This window comes from Eublepharis macularius, chromosome 11 (assembly GCF_028583425.1).
Source record: "Eublepharis macularius isolate TG4126 chromosome 11, MPM_Emac_v1.0, whole genome shotgun sequence".
NCBI classification, from domain to species: domain Eukaryota; kingdom Metazoa; phylum Chordata; class Lepidosauria; order Squamata; family Eublepharidae; genus Eublepharis; species Eublepharis macularius.
In genome coordinates this window covers 48,289,341-48,306,599 of record NC_072800.1, presented here as the reverse complement: position 1 = coordinate 48,306,599, position 17,259 = coordinate 48,289,341, and the positions used below count along the sequence as shown (strand labels likewise).

The 17,259-nt window shown below is 47.6% G+C and overlaps 2 protein-coding genes across 2 annotated transcripts; both read right to left on the bottom strand.

Annotated features, from left to right (window-relative positions):
* Positions 1–3,718: 3,718 nt before the first annotated feature.
* HOXA9 (homeobox A9) lies at positions 3,719–7,215 on the bottom strand. The gene is made up of 2 exons (XM_054992142.1): positions 6,241–7,215; positions 3,719–5,247 (listed from the first exon to the last, which is right to left on the bottom strand). The coding sequence occupies exons 1-2, from the start codon at positions 6,773–6,775 to the stop codon at positions 5,009–5,011; spliced, it is 774 nt and encodes a 257-aa protein (XP_054848117.1). The 5' UTR covers positions 6,776–7,215; the 3' UTR covers positions 3,719–5,008.
* A 5,614-nt stretch (positions 7,216–12,829) lies between these two features.
* On the bottom strand, positions 12,830–16,689 carry HOXA10 (homeobox A10). The gene is made up of 2 exons (XM_054991441.1): positions 15,777–16,689; positions 12,830–14,242 (listed from the first exon to the last, which is right to left on the bottom strand). Exons 1-2 carry the CDS (start codon positions 16,687–16,689, stop codon positions 13,968–13,970), a joined length of 1,188 nt encoding a protein of 395 aa, XP_054847416.1. The 3' UTR covers positions 12,830–13,967.
* Between the last annotated feature and the right edge of the window lie 570 nt (positions 16,690–17,259).

Below are 17,259 nucleotides of genomic sequence, written 5' to 3'. Positions count from 1 at the left end.
TTCCATTCGACACACCGAGTATATTTGCAAAATGGACACGTCGAACTTTTCTGGGCACGTGGAAGTGTCGCTCAGCTCGAAGTGGAGGCCTCTGGGGCAGCCCTCTCCCCCGCAACCCTAGTTTGAAAGAGATTTCCAAAAATCCAGAACTGGAGACAGGGACACGGTCTACGCTGCTTTCTTTCAGTAGACCTTGGTTGGGGCCTGGGGCACTCGTGCTAGACCTTTTGTTGTGGAGCAGTACAATATCTTTATAAACCCGGGTCCGGGAGCTTATTACGCCATTTCAGACTCAGTGTTATTTTGGACTGCCCAACAAAACGTGAACACTGGCGTCTGCATTTCACTAGAGGGTAACTTCGCCAACCGTGTTCCAAGCACTCGTTCGTTAGCATGAAATATATTCGAACCTTATTGTGAGAAGCCCTCGTTTCCATTTGCTACTGGAGACACAGCTTAAACGTGTAGACACCCTCCTTGTCTTTTGGGGTCAAATACTTGGGTAGCCTCCCCCATATTCCTATTACAAAAAATTAACAGCTATGTATTACCTTCAGAAGATCCCGCAGCATTCTCGTGGTTGACAAGATTTCCTTCCATAATATTGTGATTCCCCCAGTATTTTTCAATATTCCGATATTATATACACAATCGTGTCCTTTAAATGTCAGATTCCCGACAGCCGTTCTCTTACTCTGCCTCGGCGATGCAGTTAGATACACGCATCAAGTAACAGCGAAGGTAGCTAACAACTCCAGAAGGCATTTTAAGCTTTATCAGAGAAATCGTAAATAAATAGCAGGAAGAATTGCAGAATGAATTTGTGCAGGCATGTAAGTCCTGTGGTGTATCAGACTGTTAGCATCTGCATAATATAATTAAAACGGGTCCCACAGAGGCGAAATTACTTGGGAAACAAGCGGAGCCCATAACTGCATCTCGAACATCTGCTGAAGAATTTCAGTGGCCGGTAAATAATTTTCAAATTAAATTTTGCAACCTCCCTGCTTTATCAGAGCCTTCCTTTTGTTTCTGTCAAAAGCGCATCCTTTTTGGAATGATGTGGGAGAAATCACCTTAAGGGATCCATACCGAAACAAGGAAATGCCGTCATTGAGAGCCAGCAATTTCTGCAACACAGAATCTTTGCATCTTGAGTCTTGGCTGCCGTATTGTGGATGATCTAACTAAGGTTTTGGTCTACTGTCTCGGAATTTTGTTATAGTGGGAAACATGGCTGCCTGGATCTTAACCACACAGGAGTTGTTTCTGGAACCATCAATATCGGCCTTTCAAGCACTGCTAGACTTCCAGATTCCCAGGTATAAAATTTCTCAAGTAACCTCAATAAGGGGTAAATAGTTTACCTGGCCACGAATGGGTTAATGTAAGTGATTGGCTTGTGCGGCTATATGTAGACACACACTGTGTACAATTTACATGCACAATTTTTATTTATATTAGTTAAATTGCACGTGGCTATTTAACCAGATCTCGAACATACTTTTGTTACTCTCACACCGCATTAACTCAGTAAATATGTATACTATATACACACAGTCGCCTTTATATTATTCCGTCCGGGGTTTTAAAAAAATGTGTTCGCTGCCCACGAAGACACATAAACAACAATATATAATGTGCGAAATGTTCATGAAGAAGATACGGACACACACATATTTTTACACTGCATATCTACATGCATATAATTAAAATCTGACAAACAAGAGATTCAAGGTTCGCTTGCTTTTTTGGGAACGTTAACTAATGTTTATAACTGCTTCTTTTTAAACCAAGTCCGATACAGAGATCTCTGCGTTTTTATTTGCTGTGTTTAACGTCAACAATAAGACATATTGAAGAATCAAATAGTGATATAGGAGACAAGGCATTCACGTACATACTCATACAAAAGACTCTTGTCCTTTGTTAAATCAAATCGGTAGTTGCAAATCCGCATATGCTTCTAGAAGTCGACATTTTGGAAGCTTTCTATTGGTTTCGTAGTGGTTTAGCTCTTGTTTTCATGGAACAACATTGCCATCTGCTGTTCAATCTTGGTCATTGCAAGCAATAAAATAGGTGCGGGAATCTTTCAAAAGTGCAAACATGCTTGATATCTGCCACTGCAACTGGTTTAACAATCTGCTGTGCGATGGAACGATTATAGGAATGGCCCCAGCTGCAAATTCATTAAAGATAAAGTCCACTTTCCAGCGTACATTTAAGAGGAAAGGGGAATAATAAAAGCTAGCTATTTCCGCACAGCCGCTTTATCTGAAACAGCCAGACAAAACAAAATGAAAGGGCTTTTGTAAAAAATCTTAATTGCGGCTGGACAGTTGTAAACTCATTAAGGGCCGAATTCCAGACAGTTTGCAGACCCGCCATTTATTACGCACTTCTAGCGCTGATTCTTTGAAGTTCCCACTGTCTGCAACAACAGAGGGCGTCCCAACATCCCAAACCACTGGAACAGGCATCAATTAGAGACTCTCTCTCTCTCTTTTTTTTTTTGCTACACAAGAACCGTTTTGCTTTTTTGCTAATTAAACACATCTTGCCAGAAAGATTCCTGATTAGGAAAAAATATAGGGAAAGGCCAGAAAAATGTCTACACGTTCGAATTTTTGCAAAGTTCTTGAGATTCAGAAAGTTCTCCTCTTTAACCCTGCAGCATTTTACACCCCATAAACAGTTACAGCCGTCATTTTCTTTTATGGCTGTGTATGGCTCTGAATTTTCCTAGCAGCAGCTTGAGCCAAGTCTGGTTAGCTGGAAGTGTACTGGTTTGTTTTGGCTTTAAAAAGAAACTGGGACATTGATTCTGCAAAAGTTTCTGTTTGTTCCCGTGCACAGTAGTTTGCCTTTTTGGGACTGCCTCTCCAGCCCCAAGCCGTGTATGCGCCAGAGGCAGGACCAACTTTCCACTCCTCCGAAATACTTTGTCTGGTTCAGCAGCTGACACCAAACGCTGAACTCCCAAATAAATATTCGTCAAGGCTTTTAGTCTAGGCTCAGCCCTTCCCCCTACCTTTCACTAAAAGAACACCCCCCCTTTCGAATATGATTTAAAACGATCACAAACTAAATTACTACGAGTGTCTTTTGAAGGCGGCCGGCGTTGGCTATATTTCTAATACTCTGTATTTATTTTGCTAGAGAGAAGAAGCGGGAGAAAGCGAACGCCACTTGCTTTTTCCATAGGTGGGCTTTCTATATGAAGATGAGGATATTTCATACCGGTGGGTTTGAGCAATTGACTATCTGCCTCTAGGAACAAGTTTGGTTTTATCTAGGAATATTTCGGCTCCCTACTTTCAGAAAGTTGACGGAGGGAAAAGACCCAGCTTACTCAGGCATCTCCCTTTACACAGCGGGCAGAATACCTGCTCTTCAGGGTCTCAGTATCGGGCTTTATAACATCGTTGGATGTTCTCGGGGTAACATCCTTTCTGTTGGGTAACAGAAATCAGCCCACAATCTTGCACGGTAAGATCCTCCCGCTCACATCTCTGTCTCTCCGGCAGCAGGTCTTAGACAGAATGTCTCGTAATTAAGTCCCCTAAAAAGAAACAGGACTTACTTTTGAGTAACCATGCTAAGGCTCTGGGGGTCAAACACACCTCGATGGCTGTCCAGGGTAAATGCATCTCACCTGGGCAGGATATTGGTGGACCCGTGCCCTCTTAATAATCTTCAACAACATCACAAAATATAAAAAGAATCAATATATACTTTATTTTGCAAAAAAGTTAAATATCATTTGGACACAACTATTTGGTCAGTAGGCCAATGAGGTAACTATTGCAAAATATACAGTGTAGCTCCTGCATAAACATAACTTCCAGGATTTAATTTTTTTAATAATTGATACAAATCTACAATAACCAAAGGTAGGTTTTAGAGTGTATAATTTATTATCAATAACATTAAATTTCATTACAATAAGAATCAAATTATTTGATTAAACTTAAAAACGTAAACCATAGGTAGTTACCTTTTTCACATATATGTATAGCTCCGATATCTGAAAACTGCTCACGGTGCAAAAACAATATTCAAGCTAATCTGATTATTAAGGGTTTTTTTCTTTAATATATAGATTATATATATACAACTGACAAAGACGGTACTATATATATATATATAGATCAACTGTGCATACTAAGATGACTTGCTTCAGAGGAACCGAAAGACTGCGATTCCTTTTCTAGCCCAGATCAATTTTCCCTTTGTTTTTAAAAGCTGAAGGGGGGAGGGGGAGAGAAAGAGAGGGCGAGAGCATTTTCTTTCCCTTACAATCCAAGGTTAACTGTCTAATTATACAGAAAAAATACTTACACTACAGAGCTATACTCTATGCAACTTTTATAATAAACAACCTGAGTTCGAATAGAATTCTAGCTTACACAATCACATCTGATACAGCACCCAAGCACAAAAATTGAGTCACAAATATAATTACCACGATAAAACACAGTGTTCAAGTATTAGAGCAGACCTCTCTCTGCCACGCAGAGCAAATAAAATTAACTACTTCGACTAACCTATACAGTCTGTAAAGAGTTGTGCATTAAAAAGGTAGTTTTCTTTTTCTTTCTTTCTTTCTTTCTTTCTTTCTTTCTTTCTTTCTTTCTTTCTTTCTTTCTTTCTTTCTTTCTTTCTTTCTTTCTTTCTTTCTTTCTTTCTTTCTTTCTTTCTTTCTTTCTTTCTTTCATACTTGACAGGTAGATTTAAACAAGCCAACAAATCAGCTTTGCGCGTTAATAATGCCCCCCTTTTCTTTCCTATGATCACAACGGGGAATCAGGGCACCTCCTTGATAGCGCCGGGGTCCAGCGATCCCCCTGCGCGCTGGCGAGGTACATTCAAGAACTGAATTGGCAAGGACAAAAATCAACGTGAGGCCTGGACACAGTCGCCTGGTTTGAGGGAGTTGTGGTTGTGTTGGATTGGACTGGAGGAGATTTTGCTGTTGGAGACGTGATAAATTCGCAGCCGAGCATCATTCATCCTTCGCTCGGTCTTTGTTAATTTTCTTCATTTTCATCCTCCGGTTCTGAAACCAGATTTTCACTTGTCTCTCGGTTAAATTCAGGAGCCTGGCCACTTCATACCGTCGGTCCCTGGTGAGATACATGTTGAACAGAAATTCTTTTTCCAGCTCCAGCGTTTGGTGCTTAGTATAAGGGCAGCGCTTTTTCCTGGTGGATCTTGCATGTAACCAGTTCGCAGAAGGGTTATCTATAGGGAAACAACGCCGAGAGGTTAGTGGAGAAGAAAAGTCCCTCCACGCCAGCCTGGCCTCCCTTCGGCGGGCCCTCGCACACCCTCACCTTCCTTTCGAAGACACAGGTACCCTGATATTGGTGGTTTACGACGTCCCTTTCATTTGGACAGACATACAAGATGGGTCAGACACAATGGGCAAACCAGAGAGACGCACGGAGAGGTCAGACAGAATCCCTCGCGGTAAACCCCCCACCCCCGCCGCCTCTCTCCTTCATATTGTTTATCCAGAATGTAATTTTAAAGCCAGCCTTTCTCCTGTCCCTCCTCCCAGCCCAGCCCCTGACTCCCCCCTCCCCGAGCCTAGTGGACGACCCCTGAGACTCGAGTGTCATTGGGAATCTTTCTCTTTTCCATCCTGACCTTCTCCCGTATCGCCCCTGGAAGCTTCCAACCAGATAAAGGAGCCCCTGGAGGAGAACCCCAGCTGGCTTAGGCACCAGATTTGCGTGGCATTCGTTTGGGTGCCCGCCTGTTCAGTTCAACCGAAGGCGGGCTGTAAGGAGGAGGAGGGGTGGAAATGAAGAGATTCCCCCCAGTGTTTTCCTTCGGGCTCTGCCTAGGCAAGCCATTGGCCATAAAGGGACCGGATTCACACCCAGGGGCCGGTTTTGTCAGAGAGGATTTTCTCCCCCCCCCCCCGCCAGTCTCTGTAAGGGGACCTGCCTTGCTCCGCGCCCAGCCCGTCCTCCCCTCTCCAGCTTTATAGCTCCAGCGTGCCCCCAGCAAAACACGCCAATGACGCGGCAGAGGGAGGCACGTCCCCGCCACCGAGCGCTGCGCGTCCTCCCCGCAGCCCCTGCCTGGCCCAAAGTGTCGCCAGCCCCGTCCACACGCCCCGCCGAGCTCCCAGCCCCTCTCGTCCCCCCGCCCCGCCACCCGGCTCCCTGGTAAGGCCGCCGCTGCCTCTCCGAGCCGGGCGCCCGCCAGGCGGTGGAATGGACTTACTTGGGTCGAGCTGGGGTTTGTCTCCGCTGGCCTCGCCCTCGCCATTGTTTTCCGAGAAGGGCCCGTCGGTGGCTTGCTTATCCCTATCAGCTGGAGGAGAACCACAAGCAAAGTCAGTCAGAGAGAGAGCGTGAGTGTCAAAGGTGGTACAGTCACCCCTCCTGGCCGTCAGCGGTTCGGGTTTAATGCCATAATGCCTGCTGGCCGGCAGGCCGGGGAAAGGCACGGGCTCGAGCCACGAACGCATGTACCTGCCGTCGGGCGCTGCCATGGGTGCCTGGGGGTGCACGTACGGGTGGTACACGGCGGGCACATTGCTGGCGCCCGGCGGGTGCACGGCGTTCCAGGACGCGCCGAAGACCGACGCCTTGGACTGGAAGCTGCAAGGGGCGAACTCGGGGTGCTCGCCCAGGCTCGCCTGCCGGCCTGGCTGGCCCAGGGGGGCCGCGCCGTAGCGGGACTGCACCAGCTCCTCGCTCTCGTGGATGAGGAAGGAGTCCACGTAGTAGTTGCTGAGCGCGCCCGACGAAGACATGGCCGTGCAGCCGCCACCCAGCCCCGTCCAACGCAGGCAGGACCGGGGAAATTATGGAACTGCGGCTTCCATGTAACAACTTGGTCCTGGCGAAGAAGTACAGTCACCTAATAAGTTGCAGGCTGCCGCGCCGCTCATTGGCTGCCGGCCGTCACGTGGCCGGGCAGCAGAACAATAAAGTATAAATCAGTCCGCAGGCTATTAATGGGTCAGTGTTTTCCAGTCATCATTTTTATAGCAAAGCCATATGTTTTTATGCAAGGGGATAGGCGAGCTATGCGACAAAGTTTGTTTTAATTGTGGCCAAAGGAGATGAAAAGAGCGGCTTTTGGGGTGCCGCCACCCTTTGGACGCGGACTATTTTATATCATAATTAATCATCCCATCAGTGGGTCGTGTTCTTTGCACACCCGCTCACACACTCGCGCGCGCTCTCTCGCGCACACAAACAGACAGACCGTCCTCCTTTGATCGGAGACCTTCACATAAAATTATACAATAATTGAAGCAATAAAAAAGCAGAATAACATTGGCGGCATACTGTATTTAAATATATATTTATTATATTTCATAAGGAGTTATTGTTTCGGGAGCCACGGGGTTGTTATTAACTCAGTAGCTACGAGCATATTCATTTGCATCGCTGTGTTTCACAGCAGTAAAAATTTACGAGTGCCTGGAAAGGTTAAATTATACTATTGTGTTTAGTTTGGGAGCTCCCTGTAAATAATACTGTGCCGCTGAGTTCAGAGCTAAACGGAGCTGGCAGGGAAAAGTCAAATCCAACACGGGGCTCCTTCCGAAAGGGGAGCGCGCCTCCTCCTCCTCCTCCTCCTCCTCCAGCGGCCGAGCCTGGGAGGCGAGCGGAGCAAGCGAGCCCCAATCGATCCGGATATTTGCATCTTTATAGGCACCTCCGATCCGAGAGCTATCAAAGCCATGACTGGGGAGCAGAGCCCCCGACGCCCGCGCCGCCCGGAACCTCTGCCTTTGGCCCCAGAAAGCCCTTCCGCAGCGGCAGATAGCACACACCGCCGAAATGACACCTTCCAATACTACCGCCAGTCCTTGTCAACCTGCAAGTATACGAGGTAATTTGGGGAAAGTTTCTTTTTTTAGAAAAACCTTTATTTTCACGCAACCACTGCAAGGACCAGCAACCTGCCAAGTTACCCCGTCGCGTCTGGGAAAGACTCCCTCCTGGCACGTGGACCAGCGGGCAGCCCTCCCTCCCAACAGAGAGAAGGGAAGGGACGTGGACTTTTGCGGGAGAAATAAAGTGGATGCGGGCCCTCGATCAAGTTGACTGCGAGGCGGATCCGAGCCCGTTGCTTTCTTCCCTGCCTGTGCTCGACTCCCCCGTGAAGTGTAACTACGCAGTCGGTCTAGAAGGGATAAAGAACGGCCACGGCAGGGTGTATATTACGGGAGGGGAGAGTATTTTTCTTCCATGACAATTAATTTCCAAGTATGCGTGAAAGCAATAGAAGGAACAGTCAGCCCTTCCCTTGCTGGAGAGGCGCCCTTCTCCCCGCAGAATTTAATTCGGGCTTTGCTGCGCCATCTCATTTCCCCGCGATCGGATTTTAAAGAAAACGTGTAAACAGTTATTTACTTTCTGGCGCCGTCTCTGGCTTCTGTGTATAACCCTGGATCATTGGGACGGAGCGGAAGGCTACAGCCTTCTGCGGAGAAAAATAGCCCAAAAGGTGCTACGGCCCTCCGATCAAGTCCAGTGCTGTGAATTCAAGTAATGGTTAGATGAGAGTTGTAGCTAGCATTTGCATTCAGGCCCTTCTCCGGCGCGTACTTTGGCTGCCATAGTTTCCTCTTCTGGATTTGAAAAGCGCTGAGATCCAAAATTGGAGGGAGGGGATTATCTTCATAGTTCTCCCTTTTCTTTCTCCCCCCCCCCTTATTCAGACTACAGACTGCCAAAGAGTAGGGAAACCGCGGGCTAATTAAATGCATGTGTGAATATGCTGCACGCAAAGAAGTATGTTTCTCATTATTTTTATATCGCGGCAGCCTTCCCCTCTTCTTTCGGAGCTCCCCAATGGCTAAACCCCGAGGGGTCTGGGGAAGGTTGCGCATTCCCAGACACTTTTTGTTTTAATTAGGATGAGGTCTTGGGATTACCAGAAACAATTAATGTTCCCCAGATCTGAACAGGAACGACTCTGAACAACGTCGCAAGCTAATGGCGACCCACCCACCCCCCGATTAAGCCAAATTAAAATGCAGACAAAGGTCTTTTCTGTGGCGTTCCAGCCAAATTCTGTCTTCGCTGCGACAGAAGAAAAGTCACCATTCTCTTCATACACTTTCTTTCCTGGAAAGACGGAAGTCTTGCGTCATTTTTGTTTAAAATCGAGAGTCAGCTGTTGTGAAATATGTTGGCAGAACTTCCTTCCCCCTTGAAGGAGAAAAATAATCTTAACAGCAGGATTCCTGAATGTTTTCTTTTATTACATTTCGGGTAGGAGCTGCTGTGTCGTTTCTTGTCTGATTAGCCGCCAAAAAAAGGAAAAAGAAAAAAATCAGAAGCAGAAGAAAAAGTCTCCATTGACACTGGAATAGTAAATTGTCGATTTATTCCTTTTTTAAAATCCTAGCCGAGAAACAATTGTAAGTCAAGAATGTTAGATGGCTTAAATAAACCATATGCGAAATTATAGCACGTTGTAAAGGCAAGGCGCTTGTGTGTGCCCCCCTCGCCTTTCCCTTTTTTCAAGCAGAGGTTTGTTTTCAATAAGAGATCAAGGTTTCTATCGCTAGGCTTAGTAATTCAGATAGGTGATTTCATATAATAAAAACCACTGTGTTAAAATATACCCTTGCTGGGGCTGAAGGCGAGGTTTTCTGTTGGCTGTTTTGAAAGGAAATAAATACATGTGAATTGCTTCCAAGCAAACGCACTTCGGGTCAGGCAGTTAAGGAGTTTGGCTTACTGGGCTTTGGCCCTCATCCTGAACCCAAATGCGTGGGACATAATTCCAAGTTAGGGTTTAATTATTTGAATATCAGCAACTGATAGATCGTGTTTGGAAACGTTTTTGCTCCGATTCTGAACGTGCATTATTTCAACTGCGTTTTCCTCTCAAATGATAAATTATATTACTTTATACCTCTATGGAACACTTAGACCGTGCATTGCAAGGATCCCTAAAAGGAAAAACCAAAATCTCCACTTTCTAGATCCTTTTTTGTTTGTTTTTATGCAGAGCTTGACCGGTAAGCCCCTTTCCAGACACTTTAATTTGGAAACAAGTCCCAGTTCAGTAGAATTTACATCCAAATATTTGTTTAATATGTATTTACATATTTATGCATTCGCTCACATATGTGTTCCTAAGAGGTAATTCATATTTGGATAACTATTTTGTGGAGATTTATTTATTACACATCCTTATGGAGATTCGCAGCATGTTCAGAAGCTTATTTTGGAAGAGGCAGTCTCGGAATTAGATTTGGGGGTAAATCATTGAAGAATAGGGATGTTACCCGCGAATAATTCAGAGGAAACAGAGCCAAGCGTAACCCTTCTCGGCGAGTCTGTGCAGCTCTGTCCTCTTCATGCACTCGCAAGACATAAGCATACATGTCTTCTAAAGAGACCCAAACCTTACAATATCTGTATCTCTCCGAAACAAACACACTGACGCAGACAAACAGACAAGACTTCACACAATACAGGCCAAGAAGGTTCGCGTGTTTGCTTGTGACCGCTTCCATTACATACTGAAGACTGGTGAAATGCCCTTCCCACCACCACTACCCAAAAGAACCCACAGAAAATCTCGTTTCCGACTTTAAAAAATAATCTTTAATTGTTTTTCTGAACTGAGAAACCTCCAAAACACATTCAGGGGCTGGGGAAACCAAGAAAGGAGATGCCAGACCCGAGCCTCTCCCCAAGGACAGGTCTTGTTCATTTACACGAGCGGGAAAAGCAGTGCGGATCCGATGTCAACAAAACGCTGCCGCGCCTTCGCCCATCGCTGGACTGCTGTACATAAAAGGCGCGGCGGAGGCAGGCGGCAGCGCGGAGCCCGAGCGAGGTCGCTGTTGCTTACGCCGCCTCCTTGGAATGCAGGCGCCCGGACACACTCCAATAATGATCGTAACCGAGGCCTTGTGAGCCGCAGGGAAAGCGCTGGGGCTTCTCCTAATTTTATCTCTCTCTGGGCTCTCCCTTGCACGGGCCTCTTTGGCCAACAGCTTCCTAATTCCCCACACAACACTGGAGAAGCCGATTTAATTTTGACGGAGAGACGGGGAAGAGAAGAGGGGGACTGGGAATGCCTCCACTGTAAGCAGGGGGGGAGCGGTGTGTGCGTGTGTGTGTGCCCTCATAAGACAAAATGGCTCCATAAAATATAATGAGAGTGGGTAAGAGGCAGTCCGTAGCAAGCCAGCAGTCGCTACCAGATTGTCTCTCTTTGCACTGCTGGGAACCGAGGCCTAGCATGGCGGAAGATTTCAGGGCAAAATAGGAAGCTATAGTAATACCCCTTTGCCCTGTAATTTAAAACAGAGCCTCGCCTAACATCCAGTTAGTGAGAAGATTCCTGTAAACCAACGTGTCCCTGACCTTGAAGGAAAACCCTACTTAAAATCCGAGAATCGTGCTCATTGCATCCTAGCTGGCCTTGATGGTCTCTCCCGTTCGTCCTCTTGTTAGAAATGTCCTACTCCGCTTTGGTTATAACGTTAATCTGAGAAGGGATTGACAGAGCAGAGTTTTTCAGGCGCCCATAGAGAAACAATGGCATTGGACCTTGACGCCTAGAGGAGAGAGCCCAGCTTCCCAGATCTCTTCGGTACTTAAAGGCCGATTTTACTCCCGCGCTTATTAGACCCGGTTGATGATTACAAACTGAAGTAATTAAGGCAGTTTCGTGCTGTAGAGAGAGAGAGAGCTCCAGCCCCAACAACATGAAACTACCTAAATCACCGACCAGTTCTCAGCCTCCTAATTAAGAGGGCTCCCCATAGCCGCTTTCCTTAGGCAAAAGGATCCCGCTATAAAAAACAAAATAAATAAAAACCAGCAACGTGACTCCAGCAGTCCCCTCACCTCCCCCCTTCCCCCTCCTCCCCAGAGAAGTCGCCGGCCCCGTCTACAGACTCTCTACATTTTCATTTTCAAAAAAAAAATCAAGGGTTTCAGTAGAAACATCCCTGATTGAATTTTGGGGGGGGGGGGAATTCTTCATGCAACTTTCCCAAAAAAATTTAAAAGGCGGGCGGTGGCCTTTAACAGTCGTCGTAAGCAGTCAAAGACTCTCAAGAAAGATGGCCGGGTTCAAAGTCTATTTCTTCCCTGAAAGAAATCATTGGTTTGCCCACTGAAGCCTCCACGCGCGCTCTCTGTTTCTCCCTCGCCCGCCCTCTCACACTCTCATCGCCGTCCCATTTGCCTTTGGGTTGGCTTCGTCTCCCTCACACACGCAGGGAGCTAGACCAATTCTGCCTCAGCACATGTGCATGCAGCCAGGTAGGAGAGGGACAAACATGGCGGACAGGCTGGAGGGCAAGGAGAACTAGCGCTTCTTTCCCTCGTGCTCACCTTTTCCGATTGCTTTTGAGCCTTTTAGGTTTTCCTGTGAAGTTGCAACATAGCTCAGCCCCTATGCCGGGACAGTCCAGAATGAATGAAATGAAACGAAATGAAAAGCCAGTTCTCTGCACTCAAAGCAATGGCCCTTGGCTCCCTCCGCCTGCGCAGCTTCCCACTCAACTGAAGCCACTCGTCCAAGACAGCCACAATCCAGATATACTAGCAAGTCATAAAACTGAACAAAAGCCGACAAACCTTACAGCACCATTGCTATATGGCCCAGACAAATTACGACCGTCTAGGTAATATTTAAATAGATTCCTAAAGTAATTGCAGGGAACCCAGGCAAAGTATTCCTGTTGTAAAAGTTCTTGGAGATCTAAAGTAGGAACCTGAGAATAAACAGTCACAAAACCAGGGGTTTTTTTTTAAAGGAGGGGATTAATTCCAATTCTTTTTATTCTTCTAAGAGAATATAAAACAGCGTCTCCATATTTTTGATGTTGTGTTTTTGTTCCACGCACAGCAGGATTACAATATTAATTTATTTCAATTTAAGGTAAGAACGAGAAAGAACTAGAGCTAACATTTAGAATAACGATATAGAATGCATTTGCTTCCAACAGACTCAGCATTTTAATAATATTAATAATATTAATATTAATAGACATTTATACATATCTGTATTTATAGATATTTTCTTCTCTCTTTTTTGCACCACACGCTTGAATTTCTCAAGGCATGTAACTTCACAGTATCAAAGAAAACCGGGCACTTTCCCCCTCGCTTTCTCCCCGAAAATGCTTGTGGTGGTGTGAGTAGATACAGATCAAAACACAATTCTTCACGGACATAGGGGGGAAAGGGATTTCTTTTTTCTTTTCCTTCAAGACAAGGAAGATGTGTCTTTTAATATTTTTTTTTGCATGTGCTTGTTAAGCATAACCAGCGATCACCCAGCCTATCCAGAACAAAAAGTCATTGCCTGAAATTAGAAAATGTAATAAATGTAATAAAAACGCTTAACCTTTCCCTGTCTTTCAAGATCGGTAGGAGGGATTTAGGACGGCGGTCTCGCTTTCGTGGAAACGGTTAAAGCCGTAATGTCAAACATTTGGGGGGAAAGAAACCAACCCGCCACGCAAGCTCTGCTGCTAGACAACCTAGGAAACTCGAAGCTGCGGCCGAATATTGTCTCAGTATAAACTGCGACACATTGACGACCCCCCCCTCCCGCCTCAAAGCAGTGGAGTGACCAAAACTTAAAAGACTGAAACGGACACGCAACCCGGTCCACGTACCCCTGTTACCATTGGAGGGGGGAACTGCAATTTGCCTTCAGCTCAGTTTGGCTCAGTTTTCTGAAGGGGGGCGTCCTGGAAATGCAATTTCTCAGCGTCAGGTTTTGGAGACCCGAGAATGAAATAAGGGCAGTACAAGACATGGGCTGATGCGCATCATTATGGCTTTATCCCAATGATATCAATTACCAAGAGGCTATGGAAGGCTGAGAAAAATGTCACCGAAACGGTCCAGTCCATACAGTTGCCAGTAGCCGAAGCCTAGAAGCAAGAACCAAAAACAACCCGGTTCTGCTCTTGAACCCATAAAGATGCTCGTGGCGGTTCATCAGGAGAAATTAAAGTTGGCTGTGAGCTCCCGGATCCTGTTCTCTCGGTTCATTTTCTTCAGTTTCATTCTGCGGTTCTGAAACCAGATCTTAACTTGTCTGTCTGTGAGGTGGACCGTGCGGCTGATCTCTAGGCGACGCTCACGAGTCAGGTACATGTTGAACAAAAACTCCTTTTCCAGCTCGAGGGTTTGGTGCTTAGTATAGGGGCACCGTTTCTTTCGTCCACTTTTGGCGGTGAGCCAGTTGGCTGCATTCTCTCCTTTGGAATTGCCTGGTTTGAAGAAAGTAAGAAAGGGACATTATCAAGGGACACCAGGAAAGGGGTGGGGGGATACGACGTCCCAGTGCTCCTCTGGGAATTTCAAAGAAAGGAGATCTTCTAGGGGCACCAAGTCCCATTTTAAAGTTCCTTTCTAGGTCTCTTTGGAATTCCAGCCTCTCAAGCGCACTGCCAGGACATTCCAGCCGAATGACTTTGTTTCCCTGCGCTAGTCTGAGAAACTCGTTTTTGTAGTTGACACCGATCCCTGCAAGTGCCTTTGGCAGTGGCGTCCTGCAGGTCACCGATTTCCCTTTCAACTTAAGGCTCGGCTCCTAAGACGCTTGATTCAAGGCAAGAAGCCAGAATATTGGGGTCTATCAGCTACTGAATCTGAAACTGCTCTACTGTCTATCAAGACCGGACCAAGCCTAGTCCACTCAATTAAAGCTGGCGTTTCAGGCACACGGACTTACTGGGGCGTGAAACTAGCCAGGATCAGGAGGACATGCCCGCAGATAAACATGCCTGCTGTGGCGCTGTAAATTCCCGTTACCTAAGTTATGACTGTTTGGCAATTCAGTGGTAGGATGGGACCAGCAACCAACACCGAAACCTCTCTGTTTGCACATCTATGTGTGAGACAGAAAATAGGTCCCTTCTTTCTAAATACATCGTTCTAATGCACACATAGGTCACATCAAAGGGAATATCCAGGTCAGGGCACCCTAAAAGAGTTTAATCGAAAGATTATTTAAAAAACAAATTAAGAACATAACTTCGTCTTAAAGACTCCTGTATGTTTTTACACATAACTTACATCTTACTGGTTACAAATTGTGAGTGACTACTCAGTAGAAAACCCCATCTGAAGACAGGTTTGGACTTCTGGGCGGGGGATGACTCACGGGAAATTTTCTTCGGTACAGCCCCATTGAAATCCTGGCGTGTCGGATAGGCACCCTGCACTGGGGCTCTTGCAGCTCCAATTCCTGTCCACGGCCCCAGTGCAGAAGGTCCCAACTATGTCGTGCCCGGTGTATTTTCAGCCTAGCAGCTTTGCTGGGCGTTGAAGGACAGTCGCCCAGCCTTCTCTGAGAGCACTTCGCGGAAGGAGGCTCCCAGCCCAGCTGCTTTCTCTTAAAACAGGCATTCGGGATCGTAAACTAGAACTTAGCCCGTTAATGGGTTTATTTATTGGCGCTGGCCTCTTGCTTACTTTGGACGCTTCACAAACATCTCTGTTATCTGCCCAGGCACCTCTGCAGCACTCCGGGCCGGGAAGGGCGCTTCCCACCCCCTCCCAGGTTTGCTGCGCCCTGGTTTTCGCCACGGCCCGGGGCATTAAGGGTGAGAAACTGGGGGGCCCGGGGCCCGGTGTGCCAGCATCCCAGAAATGCACACCTTGCGCCTCAGCTCCCAAAGAGGGATGGAGTGCGGGATGGCCGTGTGAGCCGCTTCGGTGGCCGGGCAGTCGTTCGCCGGCGCTTGGCGTCAGATTCTGGGCGAGCCCGCCCGCCTGCTTGCGGAGTGCGCTTGTGCTTACCTACACTTTCCTTCTCGGGGGAGGGCTTGCTGCTCTCCGAAGGAGCCGGGGAGAGCTCTTCTGCGGCCGAGGAGGAGGCTTGCCCTTCGTCCTCCCCCCTTTGAGAGACACAAGCCAAAGTGGCGGGCGGGGAAGGCGCTGCGCTCTCCTTTCGCGCGGCTTCTGAGGCTGCCGGAGGCAAGGCGGGAGGCGTCTCGAAGCGCACTTGAGGCTGCGGGGCGAACTGGGCAGCGACCATTTGCCCCGGGTGGGGGGGATGCTGCTGCTGCTGGTGGTTGCTGGGGTAGCCGCCGCCGCCGCCGCCGCTCTTGGAGGTCCCATAGGCTTGAGAGAGGCGGAAATAGCCTGGCACGGGCACCCCGGCGGCCACGCTATTCATGGAGCAGCCCTCGGAGCTGAGCCTTGGGAAAGTCGACAGGTCGGTGGCCGCCGCCTCTTTGGGGCCTTTGTCAGAGTCATAGAGGCAGTAGGAGTTCTCCTCTTTGATGCTGGGAGCGAAGGAGCAGGAGGTCGCCTGCGGGCTTTCGGGCTCTTCCATGCGGCAAGCCCTCGGGGGGTCTAGCCAGACTTCCATCCCTGACATGTAGGAGTGAGAAGAAGGGACAATGCTTTGAGGAGGACCTTCATTGCGTTTGCTCAGAACCGGGAAAAGTCCGTAGCTTTGCAACCCATAGGACAGATCGGCCGTCTGTGGCAGGTAGACCCCACTGTTATTGGGATAGTAGCCGCCGCCTCCTCCTCCTCCAGCGCCGCCGCCGCCTCCTCCTCCGCCGCCTCCTCCTCCTTCCCCTCTGCCGGAGGCCGAGCTGATCAAGGAGTCCACCAAAAAAGAGTTCGCCGCCGGGCTCTCCGAGCATGCCATTGTTGTGGGATAATTTGGCGAGGAGAGCAGGTAGCCCTTTCTGGCTGACATTTCTTGTGCAAAACATGCTGAATATGATGAGAGATACCCCCGCGCCACGGCCAGTGCGTGCAGCCAATGGAAACCCGGCCTTCCCCAGCAACCCCTCCCAGTTTGGTTTCGTAGGCGCTGAGCTGCTCCTCAGGGCGACTTCTGAATTTCCAATATATCTATATCCGTGTATTATAGACACGGGTATAGATATATTTGGCATAATCGATGCTCCCCACGCGGTTGCATTTGCCAGTCTACAAGGGAGGCAGGAAACCGGGCAAAACGAGCCTGCAGCTGCACTCGGAGGCCAGACTGGGGGTGGGGGGTGGGATTAGAAAACAATTTGCCTGATTTTAATGGGACCCATAATTTAGAAAGCCCATATTAGCATATGTGCTAATTTAAACACGCAAAAGAGCAGCGCTGTTATTAAGCGTTAAGATGTGTACCTGATGCCTGTGCCATTTCTGTGCTTCGCCTTCCCAAAATTTCCTCTTGGTCACTGCACAGTCTGTGCCTTTGATGAAATTAATGAAGCCGCCAAGCCCCGGTCTATACCGCCAGGCGCTGGGACTTGTGTTCGCTTAC